The sequence below is a fragment of the Trichechus manatus genome, unplaced genomic scaffold (assembly GCF_000243295.1).
Source record: "Trichechus manatus latirostris isolate Lorelei unplaced genomic scaffold, TriManLat1.0 scaffold00060, whole genome shotgun sequence".
Lineage (NCBI taxonomy): Eukaryota > Metazoa > Chordata > Mammalia > Sirenia > Trichechidae > Trichechus > Trichechus manatus.
In genome coordinates this window covers 13,525,266-13,546,268 of record NW_004443996.1, presented here as the reverse complement: position 1 = coordinate 13,546,268, position 21,003 = coordinate 13,525,266, and the positions used below count along the sequence as shown (strand labels likewise).

Here is a 21,003-nt window from a genome sequence, read left to right as displayed (position 1 = left end):
AAAGGAGGGGGTGGCGGTGAGAGGCAAGCAAGAGATCAAAAGAAGCAGAAAAAAAAAGAAAGCAACACCAGCAGCCAACAAATGGCACTCAGAGAGCCAGCCAGTGCGGGCTGGTGTTTCCACTCGCAGGCTTTTAAGACCCCAGTCGCTACTCACCGCAGTTGAATGTAGAACAGTTACTTTATAGACTATGTTATACCAGTTGAGCTAGATGTTCCCTGAGACCATGGTCCCCAACCCTCAGCCCAGTAGCTCAGTCTCTCAGGGTGTTTGGATGTGCCTGTGAAGCTTCTATGACTTTGCCCTGGTCAAGTAGTACTGACTTAGCTAGGTATAATCTTATTGGTCTTCTAGGAGAAAGTTACTCAGAAGTCATTTTCATAAAACTTTCTTTGACTTCTTTTGAGTGTATAACTAAGAGTGGAATTGCTGGGTCATATGGTATTTCTATGTTTAACTTTTTCCGGAACCATCAAAATGATTTCCTCAGCAGCTGCGCCGTTTTACAACCCCACCAGCAGTGTGTGAGGGTTCCAATTTTCTCCACATCCTTCCCAACACTTGCTTTCCATTTTTTCTGATAATAGCCATTCTAGTAAGGGTAAAGTAGTATTTCATTGTGGTTTTGATTTGCATTTCCTTAATGACTAATGGGAGCCCAGGTTGCACAGTGGTTAAGACCTATGGCAGCTAACCAAAAGGTTGGCAGTTTGATTTCACCAGCCACTCCTTGGAAACCCTATGGGGTAATTCTGCTCTGTCCTATAGGGTCGCTATGAGTTGGAATCGATTTGACAGCAACGAGTTCGTTTTTTTGGTTTTTAATAACTAATGATGTCGAATAGCTTTTCATGTGCTTATTGCATTTGTGCATTTTCTTTGGTGAAATGTCTACTCATGTCCTTTGCCCATTTTTTCATTGTTGAGTTGTAGAGGTTTTGTTTATATATATATATATAATTCTGGATATTAAACCTTTATCATATATGTGGTTCACAAATATTTTCTCCAGTTCTGTAGGTTATCTCTTTACTTTCTTGATAAAGTCCTTTGATGCACAAATCTAGATTATTTCTTTTTTTTTTAGGCTGAGTTGTTAAAGTAAACTTTTTATTGAAGTATAACATACGTACAGGAAAGTGCACGTCATGTTGTTGTTAGGTGCCGTCGAGTCAGTTCTGACTCATCAGGACCCTATGCACAACAGAATGAAACACTCCCTGGTCCTGTGCCATCCTCACAATCGTTGTCATGTTTGAGCCTGTTGTTACAGCCACGGTGTCAGTCCATCTTGTTGAGGGTCTTCCTCTTTTTTGCTGACCCTCTACTTTAGCAAGCATGATGTCCTTCTCCAGGAACTGGTCCCTCCCAGTTACATGTCCTAAGTACCTGAGACTATGGCTCGCCATTCTTGCTTCCAAGGAGCACTCTGGCTGTGTTTCTTCCAAGACAGATTTGTTTTTTCTTCTGGCAGTCCATGGTATATTCAATATTCTTCGCCAATACCATAATTCAAAGGCATCAATTCTTCTTCGGTCTTCCTTATTCATTGTCCAGCTTTTGCATGCATATGAGGTGATTGAAAATATCATGGCTTGGGTCAGGCGCACCTTAGTCCTCAAAGAGACATCTTTGCTTTTTATACTTTAAAGAGGTATCCTGGAGCAGATTTGCCCAATGCCATATGCCATTTGATTTCCTGACTGCCTTTCCATGCATGTTGATTGTAGATCCAAGTAAAATGAAATCATTGACAACATGAATCTTTTCTCCATTTATCACGATGTTGCTTATTAGTTCAGTTGTGAGGATTTTTGTTTTCTTTATGTTGATGTGTAATCCATACTGAAAGCTGTAGTCTTTGATCTTCATCAGTAAGTGCTTCAAACCCTCTAAGCTTTCAGCAAGCAAAGTTGTGTCATCTGCATATTGCAGATTGTTAATGAGTCTTCTTCAATCCTGATGCCACATTCTTCTTCATATAGCCCAACTTCTCAGATTATTTGCTAAGCATACAGACTGAATTAAGTATGGTGAAAGGATGAAACCATGACACAGACTTTTCTTGATTTTAAACCATGCAGTATCCCCTTGCTCTGTTCGAATGACTGCCTCTTGGATCTATGTACAGGTTCACATGAGCACAATTAAGTGTTCTGGAATTCCCATTCTTTGCAATGTTAGCCATAATTTATTATGATCCACACAGTCTAATTCCTTTGCATAGTCAATAAAACACAAGTAAACATCTTTCTGGTGTTCTCTGCTTTTAGCCAAGATCCATCTGACATCAGCAAAGATATCCCTTGTTCCATGTCCTCTTCTGAATCCAGCTTGAATTTCTGGCAGTTCCCTCTCAATATAGTGCTGCAACTCCTTTTGAACGATCTTCAGCAAAATTTTACTTGTGTGTGATATTAATGATATTGTTCGATAATTTCTGCATTCTTTTGAATCACGTTTCTTTGGAATGGGTGCAAATGTGGATCTTTTCCAGTTGGTTGGCCAGGTAGCTGTCTTCCAAATTTCTTGGCATAGATGAGTGAGCAACTCCACGACTACATCCCGTTGTTGAAACATCTCAATCGCTACTTTGTCAATTCCCGGAGACTTGTTTTTCACCAGTGCCTCCAGTGCAGCTTGAACTTCTTCCTTCAGTATTATCAGTTCTTGATCATATGCTGTCTTCTGAAATGGTTGAACATCAACCAATTCTTTTTGGTACAGTGACTCTGTGTATTCCTTCTGTCTTCTTTTTATGCTTCCTGAATCATTCAATATTTTGCCCATAGGATCCTTCAAAATTGCAACTCAGAGCTTAAATTTTTTCTTCAGTTCTTTCAGCTTGAGAAATGCCGAGAATGCTCTTCCCTTTTGGGTTTCTAACTCCAGGTCTTTGCACGTTTCACTATAATATTTTACTTTTGTCCTTTCGAGCTGCTCTTGGAAATCTGTTAAGCTCTTTTATTTCAACATTTCCTCTATTCATTTTAGCTACTCTACGTTCAAGAGCAAGTTTCAGAGTATCTTCTGACATCCATTTTAGTCTTTTCTTTCTTTCCTGTCTTTTTAATGACTGTTCGTTTTCTTCATGTATGATGTGCTCAATGTCATCTCATAGCTCGTCTCGTCTTCGGTCATTAGTGTTCAGTGCGTCAGATCTATTCTTGAGATGGTCTCCAAATTTAGGTGGGATGTACTGAAGTTTGTATTTTGGCTCTCGTGGAATTTTTTAAATTTTCTCCAGCTTCACCTTGAACTTTCATATAAGTAATTGATGGTTTTTTCTGCAGTCGGCCCCTGGCCTTGTTCTCACTGATGATATTGAGCTTTTGCAATGTCTCTTTCCACAGATGTAGTCAATTTAATTGCTGCAATTTCCATCCAGTGAGGTCCAAGTGTATAGTTGCGCCGTTTATGTTGTTGAAAAAAGGTATTTGCAATACAGAAGTCATTGGTCTTGCAAAATTTTGTCATGCGATCTATGGTATTATTTCTGTTACCAAGGCCATGTTTTCCAACTGCCAATCCTTATTCTTCATTTCCAACTTCTGCATTCAAATCACCAGTAATTATCAATGCATCTTGATTGCGTGTTTGATCAATTTCAGACTCCAGAAGTTGATAAGAACCTTCAATTTCCTTACCTTTGGCATTAGTGGTTGGTAAGTAAATTTAAATAATAGTCATATTCACTGGTCTTCCTTGTGAGCATATAGATATTAACCTATCACTGACAGCGTTGTACTTCAGGATAGATCTTGAAATGTTCTTTTTGATGATGAATGCGATGCCATTCCTCTTCAATTTGTCATTCCCATTATAGTAGACCATATGATTGTCCAATTCAGAATCTCCAGTATCAGCCCATTTCAGCTGACTAATGCCTAAGATATTGATCTTTATGTGGTATATTTAATTTTTGATGATTTCCAATTTTGCTAGATTCATACTTTGTACATTCCATGTTCCAGTTATCAAAGGATGTTTGCAGCTGTTTTTTCTCATTTTGATTTGTGCAACATCAGAAAATGAAGGTCCCGAAAGCTTGACTCCATCCACATCATTAAGGTCGACTCTACTTTGAGAAGGCAGCTCTTCAACAGTCATATTTTAAGTGCCTTCCAACCTGAGGGGGCTCATCTTCTGGCACTATATCAGACAGTGTTCCCCTGCTATTCACAAGGTTTTCACTGGCCAATTTTTTCAGAAGTAGACTGTCAGATCCTTCTTCCTAGTCTGTCTATCTTAGTGTGGAAGCTTTGCTGAAACCTGTCCAACAAGAGTGACTGTGCTGGTATTTGAAATACTGGTGACAAAGCTTCCGGTATCACAGCAACATGCAAGCCACCATAGTACAGCAGATGTGTGGTGGACACAAATCATAAATGTACAAAACTCTGAATTTCCCCTAACTGAATATACCTGTGTAACCAGCACCTAGATCAAGAAACAGATCATTACTACCATGCTAGTAGCCCTTTCATACCCCTCTCCATCTTTATCCACCCGAGGGTAACCACTATCCTGACTTCAAACGACATAAATTATGTATTTTATTTTCTCGTTTTTCATTCAAAAATTTTATATTCAAATTGTTTTATGACATTGGTTGCATTCCCCTCAGCGTGTCAGCATTCTCCCTTTCCCTTTCAATCCTGGGTTCTCCGTGTCCATTCATCCAGATTTCCTGTCCCTTCCTGACTTCTGGTCTTTGCTTTTGTGCAGATGTTGCCCATTTGGTCTCGTATACTTGATTGAACTAAGAAACACCTTCGTCATGTATGTTATTGTTTGTTTTATAGGCCTGTCTAATTTTTGACTGAAAGGTGGACTTCAGGGGTGACCTCAGTTCTGAGTTAGCTGGATGTCTAGGGGCCATAGTCTTAGGGGTTACTCCAGTCTCTGTTAGACCAGTAAGTCTGGTCTTTTTGTGTGTGTGAATTTAAATTTTATTCTACATTTTTCTCCCGCTCTGTCCAGGAACTTCTGTTGTGATCCCTGTCAGAGTGGTCGGTGGTGGTAGCTGGGCATCATCTAGTTCTTCTGGGTTCAGACTGGTGAAGGCTGGGTTCATATGGTCCGTTAATCCTTTGGACTAATATTTTCCCTGTGTGTTTGGTTTTCTTCATCCTCCTTTGCTCTGAACATGATGGGACCAATAGATGTATTTTAGATGGCCGCTTATAATCTTTTAAGAACCCAGACGCTGCTCACCAAAGTAGGATGTAGAACATTTTGTTTATGAGCTATATTTTGTCATTTGACCTTGATGTCCTCCAAGACCATGGTCCTCAGCCCTCAGCCCCAGTTAAATCAGCCCCTTAAGGTGTTTGGATGTGTCTAGGAATCTTCTATGGTTTTGCCTTGATCAAGTTGTGCTGACTTCCCCTATATTGTATGTTGTCTTTCCCTTCAACAAAGTTAACACTTGTCTACTATCTAGCTCGTGATTTCCCCTTCCCAGCCCTCTGCTCCCTGGTAACCATCAAAAAATGTTTTTGTCTGTGTGTAAACCTTTTCTTGGGTTTTTTATAGTAGTGGTCTCATACAATATTTGTCCTTTTGTGATTGACTTTTTCACTCAGCATAATGCCCTCCAGATTCATCCATGTTGTGAGATATTTTACAGATTCATCATTGTTCTTTATTTGTTGCGTAGTATTCCATTGTATGTATGTACCATAATTTGTTTATCCATTTATCTGTTGATGGGTACTTAGGTTGTTTCCATCTTTTTGCTTAGGTGAATAATGATCCAGTAAACATGGGTGGGCATATGTCTGTTCGTTTGACTGCTCTTATTTATCTAGGATATATTCCTCAGTTTGGGATTGCTGGATCATATGGTATTTCTATTTATAGCTTTTTAAGGAGACACCATATTGTTTTTCATAGTTTGGTACCGTTTTACATTCCCACTAGCAGTGCATAAAGAGCCTCCAGTCTCTTCGCAGCCTTTCCAACATTTGCTATTTTCTGTTTTTTTATTAGTGCCAGTATTGTTGGGCTGAGATGGTATCTCATTGTAGTTTTGATTTGCATTTCTCTAATGGCTAATGATCGTGAGCATTTCCTCATGTGTCTGTTAGCTGCCAGTGTATGTGTTCATATCCTTTGCCCATTTTTAAATTAGATTATTTGTCCTTTTGTTGTTGAGGTGTTGAAGTATTTTATAGATTTTAGAGATTAGACCCCTTTGGATATGTCATAGCCAAAAATTTTTTCTGGTCTGTAGGTTCTCTTTTTATTCTTTTGGTGAAATATTTTGATTAGCATAAGTGTTTAATTTTTAGGAGTTCTCAATTATCTAGTTTATCTTCTGGTGTTTGTGCATTGTTAGTTATGGTTTGTATCCTATTTATGCCATGTATTAGGGACCTTAGTGTTGTCCCTATTTTTTCTTCCATGATCTTTATCGTTTTAGGTTTTGTATTTAGGTCTTTGATCCACTTTGAGTTAGTTTTTGTACATGGTGTGAGATATGGGCCCTGTTTCATTTTTTTTTTTTTTTTTGCAGATGGACATCCAGTTTTGACAGCACCATCTGTTAAAAGACTCTTTTCCCATTTAATGGACTTTGGTCCTTTGTGAAAGATCAGCTAACCATAGATGGATGGATTTACACCCGGGTACTCGGTTCTTTTCCATTGATCTATGTATCTGTCGTACCAGTACCTGGCTGTTTTGACTACCAGAGCTGTATAATAGGTTCTGAGATCAGATAGCTTGAGGCCTCCTACATTGTTCTTTTTCTTCAATACTGCTTTGCTTATCTGGGGCCTCTTTCCTTTCCATATAAAGTTGGTGATTAGTTTTTTCATCTCGTTAAAGAATTCTGTTGGTATTTGGATCAGGATTGCATTATATCTGTAGATCGCATTGAGTAGAGTTGACATTTTCACAATGTTGAGTCTTCCTATCCATGAACATGGCATGTTTTTCTGTTTATATAGGTCTCTTTTGTTTTCTTGCAATAGTGTTTTGTAGTTTTCTTTGTTTAGGTCTGTTACGTTGCTGGTTAGATTTATTTCTAAGAATTTTATCTTTTTAGGGGCTATTATAATTAGTATCATTTTCCTGATTCCTTTTTGCAGTTCTTATTGTTGGTGTATAGGAATCCAACTGATTTTGGTATGTTGATCTTAGATCCTGCTACTCCGTGGAATCTTTCTATTAGTTCCAGTAGTTTTTCTTTTGGAATCTTTAGGGTTCTCTATGTATAGGATCATATCACCTGGGAATAGGGATAGTTTTACTTCTTCCTTTCCAATTTGGATGTCCATTATTCATTTTTTCTTGCCTTATTGCTCAGCTAGGACTTCCAGCACAATATTAAATAAGAGAGCATCCTTGTCTTGTTCCTGTTCTCAGAGCGAGTGATTTCAGCGTCCCTCTGTTGAGAATGATCTTGGCTGTTGGTTTTGTATAGATGTTGGTTTTTCTTATGATGAGGGATTTCTTTTCTATTCCTATTTTATGGAGAGTTTTTATGAGGAATGGTGCTGGACTTTATCAAATGCCTTTTCTGCATTGATTGAGATGATCATGTGAATCTTTTCTTTTGTTCTGTTTATGTTGTGGATTATGTTGATTGATAGGTTTCTAATATTGAACCATCCTTGCATACCTGATATGAATCCCACTTGATCGTGGTGTATAATTTTTTTGATATGATGCTGAATTCTGTTGGCTAGGATTTTGTTTAGAATGTTTGAATCTATATTCATGAGAGATAATGGTCTGTTACTTTCTTTTTTTGTGGTGTCTTTGCCTGGCTTTGGTATCCAGGTTATGCTGGCTTCATAGAATGAACATAGGAGTATTCTTTCCTTTTCTATGCTCTGAAATAGTTTGAGTAGTCCTTGTGTGAGCTCTTCTCTGAATGTTTGTTAGAAATTTCCAGTGAAGCTGTTTGATCCAGGGCTTTTTTTGTTGTTGTTTCATTACCTCTTTTATCCCTTCTCTTGTTAAGGGCCTGTTCAGTTTTTCTGTCTCAGTTAGCATAGGTTAGTTTTGCCTGTTTTCGAATCTTATCTAAATGGAATCATACAATATATTATTTTGTGTCTGTCTTCTATTATTCAGTATTGTATTTGTGAGATTCTTCCATGTTGTTGCATGAAATTATAGTTTTTTCTTATTGCTATATGGTATTCCATTATATGCCTGTATCACACTAGAGATAATTCAGTTGATAAATCAATCTTGAAAATTAGTAAATAAGTATATGTGCTTTCCGCCACCCTTCTATCAGTTCGTTATACTGTGATGGCATACATTATTCTCTGATGTTGTTAGCTATACCACTGGTATTTCAAATACCAGGGTGAACACAGCACATCTTTCTTAGGGCATCACTTTTACTCAAAAGGTTAGAAGAAAGTTTTTAATGCACTTTTAAGAGTAACTAGTGGAAGTTATTTTGCACTTAGATTCTGTATTCCATTTCTTCTCTCAAAGAAATACAATAAAGTTGTATAAATTCTGTTATTGGAGAAAGAATTTATTAGTATGACTACTTGACAGTAATGAAGTTTTTTGATGTAGGTTTGTCAAGTTCAAATTTGAGGTTTATTTGGGTTATTTGTGTCCTCTCTTGTTTATCTTTTGTCACCAGTGGTTTGTCAGTTTTGTTGCTCTTTCAAAGAACCAACTTTTGGTTTTGTTGATTCTTTCTATTGTTTTTCTGTTCTCTAGTTCATTTATTTCTGCTCTGATCTTTATTATTTCATTTCTTCTGGTGGCTGTGGGCTTTTTTTTGCTGTTCTCTTTCTTTTTGTTCGAGTTGTGTAGTTAATGTTTTGATTTTGTCCTTCTTTTTTGATGTACGCATCTATTGCTATAAATTGTCCTCTGAGGACTGCCTTTGCTGTGTCCCAAAGATTTTGGTATGATGTATTTTCATTCTTGTTTGATTCTAGGAATTTTTTGATTCCATCTCTGATTTCTTCTATTACCCAGTGGTTTGTAAGCAGGGTGTTATTCAGTTTCCATGTAATTGATTTTTTTTTCCTTGCTCCTCTTGTTAATTTCTACCTTGATGGCGTTGTGCTCAGAGAAGATACTTTGTCTTATCTCAAGTTTTGGATTTTTTTGAGGGTTGCTCTGTGGCCTAAGATGTGGTCTGTTCTGGAGAACGTTCCATGTGCGTTAGAAAAGAGTATGTACTTTGCAGCAGTTGGGTGTAGTGTTCTATATATGTCTGTGAGGTCAGGTTGGCCGATTGTGCCCTTTAGGTCTTCTGTATCTTTTTTGAGTTTCTTTCTAGATGTTCTGTCCTTCACCGAGAGTAGTGTGTTGAAGTCTCCTACTATTATTGTGGGACTGTCAGTTTCTCTTTTCAGTGCTGTTAGAGTTTGTTTTATGTATTTTGCAGCCCTGTCATTGGGTGCATAGATGTTTATTATGGTTATGTCTTCATGATGGATCATCCCTTTAATCACTATACAATGTCCTTCTTTGTCTTTTATGGTGGATTTTGATTTAAAGTTTATTTCATCTGAGATTAGTATTGCCACTCCTGCTCTTTTTTGGTAGCTGTTTGTTTGATATATTTTTTTCCATCCTTTGATTTTTAATAAATTCACATCTTTGTTTCTAAGGTGTGTCTCTTGTAGAAGCATATTGATGGATCCTGTTTCTTAATCCATTCTGTCACTCTCTTTCTCTTTATGGGTGCATTTAGGCCATTTACATTCAGTGTAATTATTGATAGGTATGAGTTTATTGTTGTCATTTTGTAGTGCTTTTTTTGTGGTGCTGACAATTTCTTTGTTTCTCGTACTCTGCTGTGCTGAATTCCTTTAGTTTGTGGATTTTTTTCATTTCTTTCATTTTTGTAGAGTTTGTTTTTACTGAGACTTTGTTTTTCTTCTTTATTTTGATGAATAGGTTTGTTAACTTTCTTTGTGGTTTCCTTGAAATTTACCCTTATCTTCCTAGGTTTGAACTAGTCTATTACTACTTGGTATCGCCTTGCCTTCCTCTCCATTAGAAGGTTCTATATCTACACCGTTTATTCCCTCTTTTATTGTTCTGATGTTGTTGTCATTTACAGATTAACCTCTCTGGTTCCCTGTTATAATTCTTTTGGTTTTGGATAGTCCTTGAGAGTTCATTTACTTGGTTGGTATCGGGCTGGTACAATCCTGCATCTTAGATTCAGCCTTTGCTCTGATGTTGTTTGTTCTCAGACCAAAAGACTCCCTTTTTTTGTAAGTTTGGTTTGGTTTTTACATATTCCTTAATTTCTGTTTATCTGGAAGTGTCCTCTAATTTCACCATCATGTTTGAACAAGAGTTTTGCAGGATATATTATTCTTGGCTGGCAATTTTTTTCTTTCAAGGTTTTATATTTGTCATCCCATTGCCTTCTTGCCTGCGTGGTTTCTGCCGAATAATCCGAGCTTAGTCTTATTGTTTCTCCTCTCTATGTGACTTTTTCTTTTTCTCGAGCTGCTCTCAGTTTTTGTTGTTTGTCTTTGGTTTTAGTGAGTGTGATTATGATATGCCTTGGTGATTTTCTTTTGGGATCTATACTGTATGGGGTTTCTTGAGCTTCTTGGATGGTCAGCTTTTCATCTTTCATGATATTGGGGAAGTTTTCTGTCAGCAATTCTTCAATGATCCTCTCTGTGTTTTCTGTTTTCTCCCCCTGTTCTGGAACTCCAATCACTTACAGATTTTTGCTTTTGATTATATCCCACATAATTTTCAGGGTTTCTTCATTTTTCTTTGTTCTTTTTTTCTGATTTTTCCTTAAACAGAGTTGTATCCAAGTGTTTGTCTTCAATTTCACTGATCCTGTCTTCCATCATTCCAGACCTGCTCCTCAGCCCTTCTGTGACACTGTCCATTTCTGAAATCTTGTTTATCTTTTGGATTTCTAATTGTTGTTTTTGTATGATTTCTAGTTGTGAATTTATTTTGGCATTTTCTTCCTGTATTATTTTCCTGAATTTTTCCATTTTTTTGTCTGTATTTTCCATGAATTTGTCTACCATTTCCATCAATTTTTGTCTATTTTTTCCTCATTTTTTTGTCTACTTTGTGCTTCAGCTCTTGGATAGCTCTGAATATTAGAGATTTTAATTCCGTGTCAGGTAGTTCTAGTGCCTTTTCTTCTACTGGAAAGTCATCTGATGTTTGTTTTGGATGCCTACTGGAACCATCCTGTCCTTTTTTTTGTATGTTTTGATATTGTCTGCTGTCTTCAGGACATTCAGTAGTTATGGTCCTTGTTTATTGATTGTAGATTTGTTTCGTCCTGCTTTTTTGTTTTATTTGGTTATGTCTGAGCAGGCGGGCTATGTGTTCTATGTTGTTTGCTCATCTTTGGGCATGATACTTTTTGCCTCCTTGTCCAATGGATACGGTCACTCGCTCAGCTATGGTGCAGCAGCACAGGTCCAGCGGAAGTAGATTTGCTGGGATGGCTTGTTTGTGGCACGTACTAGGGCCGACAGGGCAGGCTGGGAATTAGTGCGGGGCAGGTTCTGGTAGGCTGTACCTGTGCTGCTCAGGGGTTTGATGTTCAGTGCATGGTGCATGTAGGCAGGAAGGAGAGGGAAGATTATGACGTGTGGAGGTAAGATGGGTACGGGAAAGAAGAGCGAGAGGAGAGAGAAACAGGAGCCAGAAACAAACAAACAAACAAAAAAAGAGTGCTAATGGAGCTTTCTGTTGGAATGGATGGATGAGAGACCGAGAAATGGAGAAAAAGAAAAGGAGAAAAAAAGATAAACGGTAAAAGAAAAAAAGTAAATAAAAATTAGAAAAAAAAAAGCGAAGCCCCCAGGATCCCACTGGTGTGGCTGTGAAGACTAGGGAAGTGGCTCCCAGGCCGTGAATTACAGCCTGGCTAGAAAGGGTAGAGGTGTCACAAGCGCCAGGTATTCAGGAAACAGGAAGAGAAAGTAAATATAGAGAGACGAGAAACAGAAATGAAGAAGGAGTTTAAGGGGAAAAGAGAGAAAAGAAAAGAAACAAAAAAGGAAAAAAGAAATACCCCGGGATCCCTCTGTACAGCTGTGGAGACTGAGGAAGTAGCTCCCATGCTGTGCAGTACCGCCCCGCTAGAAGGGGCTCCGAAGCCGAGAAAAGAAAAAGAAAACAAACAAATCAAAACAGAACAAAGCAAAGTAAACAAACAAAAAAAAGTCCCAGGGATCCCACCAGCATGGCAGCCTGGGCCGGGAAGCAGTTCCACAGTCAAGCGGCTTTTCACAGCCTTTCAGGAAGAAGCAAAGATGGCACACAGAGCCAGGTATTTGAGAGAAATGGGGGGAGGTGGTGAGAGGTATGGAAGAAACCAAAAGAAGTGGAAAAAAGCAACACCAACAACAAAGAAATGGCACTCAGGGAGCTGACCAGTGTGGGTGGGTGGAATCCAAGGGTCACAGGGTTGAAGCTGGTGCCTTCCAGACAAGAGACTGTGGCCGCAGGAAGCAGAGGAGTCTGAGTGGGGGTGAAGAAGTGTGGGGGGTGGGAGAGCATATATTGCTGGTTACCAATTGTTTTGTCTCCTGCTGGGAGCTCCGTGAAGCTGCCTTCTCATACTCCCTGTTTGCTGATCTCTGACAGGAGTCCAAGATGTCGAATCCGTGCTGCATTAGCTGATAGGGGACCTCTGCATGTGTCTCTCTTTGCTCTCTGTTCTCTGTCAGTTTCTTATTGCATTTAGTGCTTGGCTGAGTTCTTTGTCTCTTCGTTTGACGCTTAGGGTTTCAGGATTAACATATGTCTCTATTTGACTTAGTTTTTTGGGTCTTTGCTATGGAGGGACAGCGTGGTGCTTCTGTCTATAGTACCATGTTGCCCAGAAGTCCCCACATTTGAGGTTTAATGCATGTATTTTGTTGTTGTTAGTTGCCGGTGAGTGCGCACTGACCCATGGTGACCCCATGTATAACACAATGAAACGCTGCCCAGTCATTTGCCATCCTCATGATCAGTGGCATGCTTGAGTCCATTTTTGTCACTCTTCTTCCAGCTCTATATTGAAAAATATTATGTTGTGATCCATAGGGCTTTCATTGGCTGCTTTTCAGAAGTAGATCACCAGACCTTTCTTTCTAGTCTGTCTTCTCTGTAAGCCTCACTGAAACCTGTCTAATTCCTTTTTGATATAATTAGAACAACTACTGAGGATCACTGCACATGAGTTGAATGATTAGTTTGAGAAGGGTAGGATAGACATTAACTAGAGTTGAGGAAATATTAATTTCTTTGATGAAAGATTAGAAACAAAAATAATTAAGAGCAGGAATTACATCTTTGTATCTTCCATACTTACTTGCACTCAATAACTCAATTGTTCTTAATGAAAATGCCATGACTTAAAATTTCTCTGCATAATATTTACACATTAAGCAAAATAATTTTTTCTTATGAATTTCCTTAGAGCTTAGGTTTTGAAGCTTCTTTGGTCAAGAAGGATCGGTCAGCAAGTCACCTAGACCATAAACGAGAAATAAGACAGTAAGTATTTTTGGAGTGTTAGTAAAAAACATATTTTACTAAAATGGATCAAAGAAGAAATCAGTAGAGAAAAAAATATTTAGAGTTGAATGAGAATGAAAACACAACACACCAAAACCTATGGGATGCAGCAAAAGCAGTACTCAGAGGGAACTTTATAGCAATAAACAACTACATTAAAAAAGAAGAAACATCTCAAATCAATAATCTAACTCTACAATCTGAGGAATTAGAAAAGGAAGCACAATCTAAGCCTATTGCTACCAGAAGTAAGGAAAATAATAAAGATCAGAGTAGAAATGAATGAAATAGAGAATAGGCAAACAGTAGAATCAATGAAGCTAGAAGTTAGTTTTTTGAAAAGATCAATAAAATTGACAAAACTTTTGCTAGACTGAAACAGAAGAAGAGAAGATGCAAATATCTAAAATTAGAAACAAAAGCAGGGACATTACACCCAATCCTACAGAAATAAAAAAAGATTGTAAGGGGCTACTATGAACAGTTGTATCCCACCAGATTAGATAATTTAGAGCAAATGGACAAATTCCTTAAAACACGTAAACTCTCTACACTGACTCAGGAAGAAGTAGTGGATTTCAACAGACCCATAACAAGTGAAGAGATCGAATAGGTAATCAAAAATGGTGCCCGGCTACCATTACTGTACATTTTGAGCTAAGATTTCATAGACGAATCCTGATCCAAAGGGAGAAAATGCAGAACAGAATTTCAAGTTTTCATGGACTTCCTGAAGCCATGAAGGTTGGATTATTCCCTGAAACTTGCCCTGAGATAATCTTTAAACCTTAAACCAAAAATATCCCCTGAAGTCTTCTCAAAACCAAACAGTAGTTTAGCTTAGCTAGTAAAAAATTGTCTGCCTTGCGCATTATGCTTTTTTAAGAACTATATGCGATCAGCTTGACCACAGCAACTCGAAAGATTAGATAAGAACCTTAGGAGGCAGTGAATTTATGTTAATGGGGAAGGAACAACTCAGAAAAGGAAGGTGAGAATGGTTACACAACTCGAACAATGTAATCAGTGCCACTAAATGGTACCTGTAGAAACTGTTGAATTGGTATATATTTTACTGTGTATCTTCTCAACAACAAAATAAATAAAATCACGTATTTAAAAAACAAACAAACAAAAAAACTCCCAACAAAGAAAACTCCTAGACCAGATGGCTTCACTGGGGAATTCTATGAAACATTTATAGAAGTAGCTCCAATGTTATTCAAAATTTTCCAAAAAATAGAAGATGAGGGAACGCTACCTAACTCATCCTATGATGCAAGCATTACCCTGATAACAAAGGCAGACAAAGACACCAGAAGAAAATTTACAGACCAAAATCCCTAATGAATATAAACTCAAAACCAAACCCACTGCCGTGTAGCTGATTCTGACTCATAGCGAACCTAATGAATATGGATGCAAAAATTTTCAATAAAATACTAGCAATCCAAATGTGAAAAACAGATTTCGACTCCTGCTTACAAATTTAACATCTTGTTAGAATGTCAGTTTTTACAATATTGTTGTTATACTGGGTAGAGTGATCACAGCTTATTGTATTTTATGTATTACAGAGTCTTTAACTATTAGTTCTTTCTGAAAGGATTTTTCTGTTCTTATTTTTTCTATATTAGATGGAGACGATCCTTTCTAGTGAGCCTGTTTTTTTGTATTCCTGTAATGGGGCTGATGATATATATGATGGTTATGGACCACCACCTTGCAGCTCTTCACCATAATCAGAACATGAGTCAGGAAGAAATGATCAACATTCATTCTTCTATGTTCTTGGAACACCAGATCCTGCCAGGATTGTCCATTATGAATTTACTATCCTTTTTATTGTGTGTACCTGTACAGGCAAGTTAACTGTTAGCAAGTATATTTGTTAATAATGAAAATAGCCAAAATGTGGCAGGCAAGGTTATTTTCAGTTGCAAAACAGATAGTAGTCAGAAGTCTGATTATTTTATGTTGGATGCTTGTAAAAATAATCTTAAACTGAGTAGTTATTTTAAAGTCAATAAAGATTCTATTTAACTCCTAAGAATACTGTTTAATGACAAAGCAGGAAATAAAAGGTTCAAGATTTTTGGAGTGGTATTCATCGCTGCTATTGTATATAATTTTATGTGTGTTATTTCTCCCTGGTACTTGACTTCATTGCTTTCTGTATGTTGTGAACCCTTATTTTGAGATAAATTTTTTATGGTGGAACGTTTCTGTCTAATAAATCGATTATTTTACATAATCCCTATAAAAGGCAATAGCAGTTTTAAAATCACCTTAGTATATTTTTCTATACCAATGAAAAATAAGCTTTCTAGTTATGTTTACCAACGAGAACAGCCAGCAGATCCGATGGTTTGTGATACACCACTTATGTTGAATCAGTTTTATATAGAAAATCCTTGTCAAAACAATGTAATTCTTTCCCTAGTTTTTGTTTTTACTACCATAAAAAAAAAGAAATCCAAGAACCATCTGACTTTCTTTATATTATGGAATATCCGTGGAATCATAGAGGACAAGCCCTCAAGGGCATGAAGCAGAAGATTGTTGTGCAGCAATTTTAATATTTCCCTCCACACACATGTAATGCTAAAATACAAACAGTATTGTTTCAACTTAAAAATATCTTCTTATTGTTTATGGGTTAGATAAAAGCCAAAGAAAGTTAATAATGATACTTTCCCATAGTTATTGAGGTATATATATGAATTTCACCATTTAAAAAATTCAATGATTATTGTTCCTATATTGCAGTTTTTCGGAGGCTGGTATTTCTACATTCAGGCTTACAAAGCACTGAAGCATAAGACTGCGAATATGGATGTACTGATTGTGCTGGCAACCACCATTGCATTTGCCTACTCTTTGGTTATTCTTCTGGTTGCAGTGTATGAAAGAGCCAAAGTGAACCCTATTACATTCTTTGACACACCTCCTATGCTATTTGTGTTTATTGCACTAGGTCGGTGGCTGGAACATATAGCAAAGGTAAAGTAAGAAAGGTGACATTTATTTAAATCTCGAGTGGATAAATGACCATAATAATTTCTAGACCAATTATTAGAAGTATACATTGGTTTATATAGCTAACCTTTGACTGAAATAAGTATTTTTGTTTGGCAATATTTTTGTTAAATATTCCTTGAAAGATTTACCGAATTTATGGAATACTGAGATAGAGTAGTATGCCTGTGTTTATTTTAAAAGAGACATTTGGAAAGTACCTGTGATTTATCTCATATCACATTATTAATTGAAAAATTGATGTGACAATAAGGTTTAAAATAATGCTGGAAAATATTCACCCATAGTCCCATGCTATAATGTAAATTATTTTCTACTCCTGTTCCACATGCCTTTATAGTTTATAGAGTTGGAAACATAGAATACGTACTACTTTTTACCTTTAACACTATAGCATTTTTCTATGTTTATTCAGTCTAGATCATTATTAGATATTTCTGACTGATATTCTGTTAGTGTGCTATAATTTACTAAACCATTCTGGTTTTTGTTCTCAAATTGTTTCCAATTTTTTTTATTTTAGATAATCTTGCATTGCACATATTCTCGTCTATTAGTCATTTCTATTGAACTAGTATCTTAGGATAAATTACACAGGATGTGATTACCGGGTTAAAGGACATATATCTTTTTATGGCTTATGCTTCAAGTTGTAACAATTTTACAGTGCCAGCATGAGTATGTCAGTGAGCTCATTTTACTACAACTTCATTGGCATTGAGTTTTATCTAAGTTCTTGCTAAGTTAGTGGGTATTAAATGGTATTTCAGGGTTGCTTTAGTTTGCATTTCTTCCATTAATTGCAGGGTAAACATTTTCCCATGCTTTGGGTATTTATATTTCCTCTTAAATGAATTGCCTTTTTATGCCTGTGTAAGTTGGGTTCCTAATATTTTTCTTATTGATTTGTTTCTTTATAAATTATACCTAATAAAATTTTTAAAATATTTTGTGTAGTTCATATTTTTGAAGTGAAAAAAATTTCTGATTTGAACAAATTTAACATTTTTAAAGCTATCTTTTGAATAAATGCTAAAGGTTATATCTTTATTTTAGTTAAGACCAGAACTTTTTCTTCCTTAGCATTGTGAACATATTTGTTTTAATTTGTAGGGCAAAACATCAGAGGCTCTTGCAAAGCTAATTTCGCTGCAAGCTACGGAAGCAACTGTTGTAACCCTTGACTCTGATAATATCCTTCTGAGGTATTTGTCTTCATTGTTCCCCCCCCCCATTGAACTTCTCATGTAAAATTTCAAATATGCACAGAAGTAGAGACAAGCGTGTAATGAACCCAGATAATCTGTCTCCCAGTTTCAACAGTTATCCACATTTTGCCACTCTTATTTCATCTATTTTATTTTTCTTTCTGTTGCTGCTGCAGTATTTTAAAGCAGATTAAGGACATCTTCATATGTAACTATAATACCATATCACACCTAACATAATTAACAATAATTCCTTAATATCATCTAGTAACCAATCCATATTCACATTCTTCCAGTTGTCTCCAAAATACTTTTTTAAGTCTTTGTTTGAAAAAGAATTTTAAAAAAAGCCTGTTTGACTCTAGTGCTTCTTATGTCTCTTTTCATTTAGAACAAACAGCTTCTCTCTCTCTCCCTCTTTCTCCATATAATTGACTTGTCAAAGAAACATCCATCAGTTGTCCTGTAGAATGTCCCAGTCTGAATTTGTTTCCTTGACTCATTGTGGTGTCATTTAACTTGTTCTTTACCTCTTGTGTTACCTGTAATGTGGAAGTTAGAGCTGAAGGCTTGATTAAATTTAGTTCTTTTGTATTTCTTATTTTTATATTCATAAAATTGTTTAGGTAAATTAAGAAACCCAAGATCAAGCCCGTTGCTGTTGAGTTGATTCTGACTCATGGTGACCCCATGTGTTACAGAGTAGAACTGCTCTGTAGGGTTTTCTTGGCTGTAATCTTCATAAAAGCAGATAATCAGGCCTTTCTTCTGTGGCACTGCTAGGTGGGTTAGAACTGCCAACCTTTAGATTAGTAGTTGAGTGCAAACTATTTGCACCACCCAGAGACCTTCAGCAAATTTACACAATAAATTGTTCAGTTAAGTAAAACCCATTACATTATTTTTTAAAGCTTTCATTTATTTGTTCAGTAACTATTTAACAAATATTTAGAGTACCTACTTTGTGTCATGAGGCATTAGTGGTTCATTGGTGGAATTCTCACCCTCCATGCAGGAGACCCCAGTTTGATTCCCGGCCAATGCACCTCATTCTCAGCAACCACCTATCTGTCATTGGAGGCTTGCATGTTTCTATGATGCTTGAACAGGTTTCAGTGGAGCGTCCACAATAAGATAGACTAGGAAGAAGGGCCTGACAATCTACTTCTAAAAATCAACCAGTGAAAACCCTATGGATCACAGTGGCCTGATTGGTTCAGGCAGTGTTTCGTTCCATTGTGCATGGGGTTGCCATGAGTGAGGGGATGACTTGACATCAACTAACAACAACTTTGTGCCAGGTACTGTTCTGTTCACCAACAGTGAACAGGACAAACAATGTAGTTCCTAGCGTAAATGTTGATTCTAGCTTCTCTTGGTAGTAATTATGGAGCTACATGCTTTTCATGTTAATTTATTTCCAGTGAAGAACAAGTGGATGTGGAACTTGTACAACGTGGAGACATCATCAAAGTGGTTCCAGGAGGCAAATTTCCAGTGGATGGTTGTGTTATTGAAGGACATTCTATGGTAGATGAGTCCCTTATCACAGGTATGTTATTACAGAGGATCATGACATGAAAGTGAAGTTAATCCAAATTGTTAATGAAAAATAGCTATGAAAGGTGACGAGCTTTTTGTAGAAACTATGGGATATGTAAATTATGAGCAATGAGGGAACATGAGTTCTTTTTAAGACTGTATTAAACTAATCTCCTCAGATTATTTTGTGGTTGTGATTATGCTATTGAAGTCCCTTTTCACTTAGTGTCTTTAATTACTAGAAAGTATAACCAAAGGAAATTGTCTCAGTCTGCTGTAGAGCCTGATAGACTTTGGCACATTTTCCTGGACAAATACCTATTCTGTCTTCCTGCCCTAAAGATTGGTCTAGTCTGAGCTGGGATAGGACTTCAGGCTTCCACATCAGGGTCCACTCTAAGAGGGTAGGCCTGGGGTAGTCTTAGAGGTCTTAGATAATTAAGGCCAATCTGGAATAGAATCACAATAATACCTTTTTACCTTAACCCTCAGGATAGTCTCAGAAGAGACTCATCTTATGGACCATGTGGAATTAATTTAGGATGTTGTGTTTCTCAGTATGGGCACTATTGCTAGTTTGGACAGGACAATTCTTAGTTCTGGGGGACTGTCTTACACACTGCAGTACATTTAGTACCCTGGCCCACTGATACTGATGAATTCCAGTATCAGTATCCCATGCCCCCCAGTCATTATTATAAGCAAAAATTCCCTTCCATATTTCCAAATGCTCCTTGGAAACAGGTTGAGAACCAATGATCTAGATCTGAGGTGGCTCCCCTGAAGTATCACCCAATAAGAGCAAATATGTTAGGTTTTTTCCAGTTTAAGATATGAATCCCTGGGTTTGGCCTAGAACTGACATAAGGAGAAAGGGAAGGCAACTATCACCTAGGCATTTGTCTAGTTTCTATTTCATGAAGTAAGAATCTCCTTTCTAAATATTTTTTGACAAGTAACAAATAACAATGTGTTTGTGATAGTGTTCATTTATGCTTCCTAAATCTATCTTTACTTGTCATACAGGGGAGGCAATGCCTGTAGCTAAGAAATCTGGCAGTACAGTAATCACTGGTTCCATTAACCAGAATGGGTCACTACTTATCCGAGCAACTCATGTTGGAGCAGATACAACTCTTTCTCAAATTGTCAAACTTGTGGAGGAGGCACAAACATCAAAGGTAACTTAACTGCCTAGATTAAACAGGATTTTCTTTAAAGCTCTCTCAGCATAAATCTTGATCTAGTTTTTATATTCTCCTTTGACATATTATTATTTTTTAAATTCTAGGCTCCTATCCAGCAGTTTGCAGACAAACTCAGTGGCTACTTTGTTCCTTTTATTGTTATTGTTTCTATTGCTACCCTCTTGGTTTGGATTATAATTGGATTTCTTAATTTTGAAGTTGTGGACACCTACTTTCCTGTAAGTGACTTGTAAGAACTCTTTACTGTGTGTGAAAGAGTTTGTGAATCTTTTGCATAAGTAATTAAGTGGAAAATAACTTTAATAATTACTAGTATTTTTAAGGGGCTAGAATTGGAGGTTGATGAGAATAACATTTGTATTTCTGAAAGTATAAAAGGTTTTTTTTTTTTTAAATTGTACTTAAGGCTTACAGAACAAATAGTTTCTCATGAAACAGTAGTACACATATTGTTTTATGACATTGGTTAACAACCCCACAACATGTCAACCCTCTCCCTTCTC

General features: G+C 37.0%; 1 protein-coding gene across 5 annotated transcripts in view; it reads left to right on the top strand.

The window, feature by feature from the left end:
• ATP7A (ATPase copper transporting alpha) overlaps positions 1 to 21,003 on the top strand; it is a 258,321-nt gene that overhangs the window by 174,096 nt on the left and 63,222 nt on the right. For all 5 annotated transcript variants that reach the window (XM_023733619.1, XM_023733620.1, XM_023733618.1 and 2 more), the window contains 7 exons: positions 13,406 to 13,482; positions 15,141 to 15,366; positions 16,273 to 16,506; positions 17,656 to 17,747; positions 19,175 to 19,302; positions 20,319 to 20,473; positions 20,584 to 20,718. In XM_023733619.1, the coding sequence (XP_023589387.1) occupies positions 13,406 to 13,482; positions 15,141 to 15,366; positions 16,273 to 16,506; positions 17,656 to 17,747; positions 19,175 to 19,302; positions 20,319 to 20,473; positions 20,584 to 20,718 (1,047 nt within the window). The remainder of the gene's footprint in view (positions 1 to 13,405; positions 13,483 to 15,140; positions 15,367 to 16,272; positions 16,507 to 17,655; positions 17,748 to 19,174; positions 19,303 to 20,318; positions 20,474 to 20,583; positions 20,719 to 21,003) is intronic.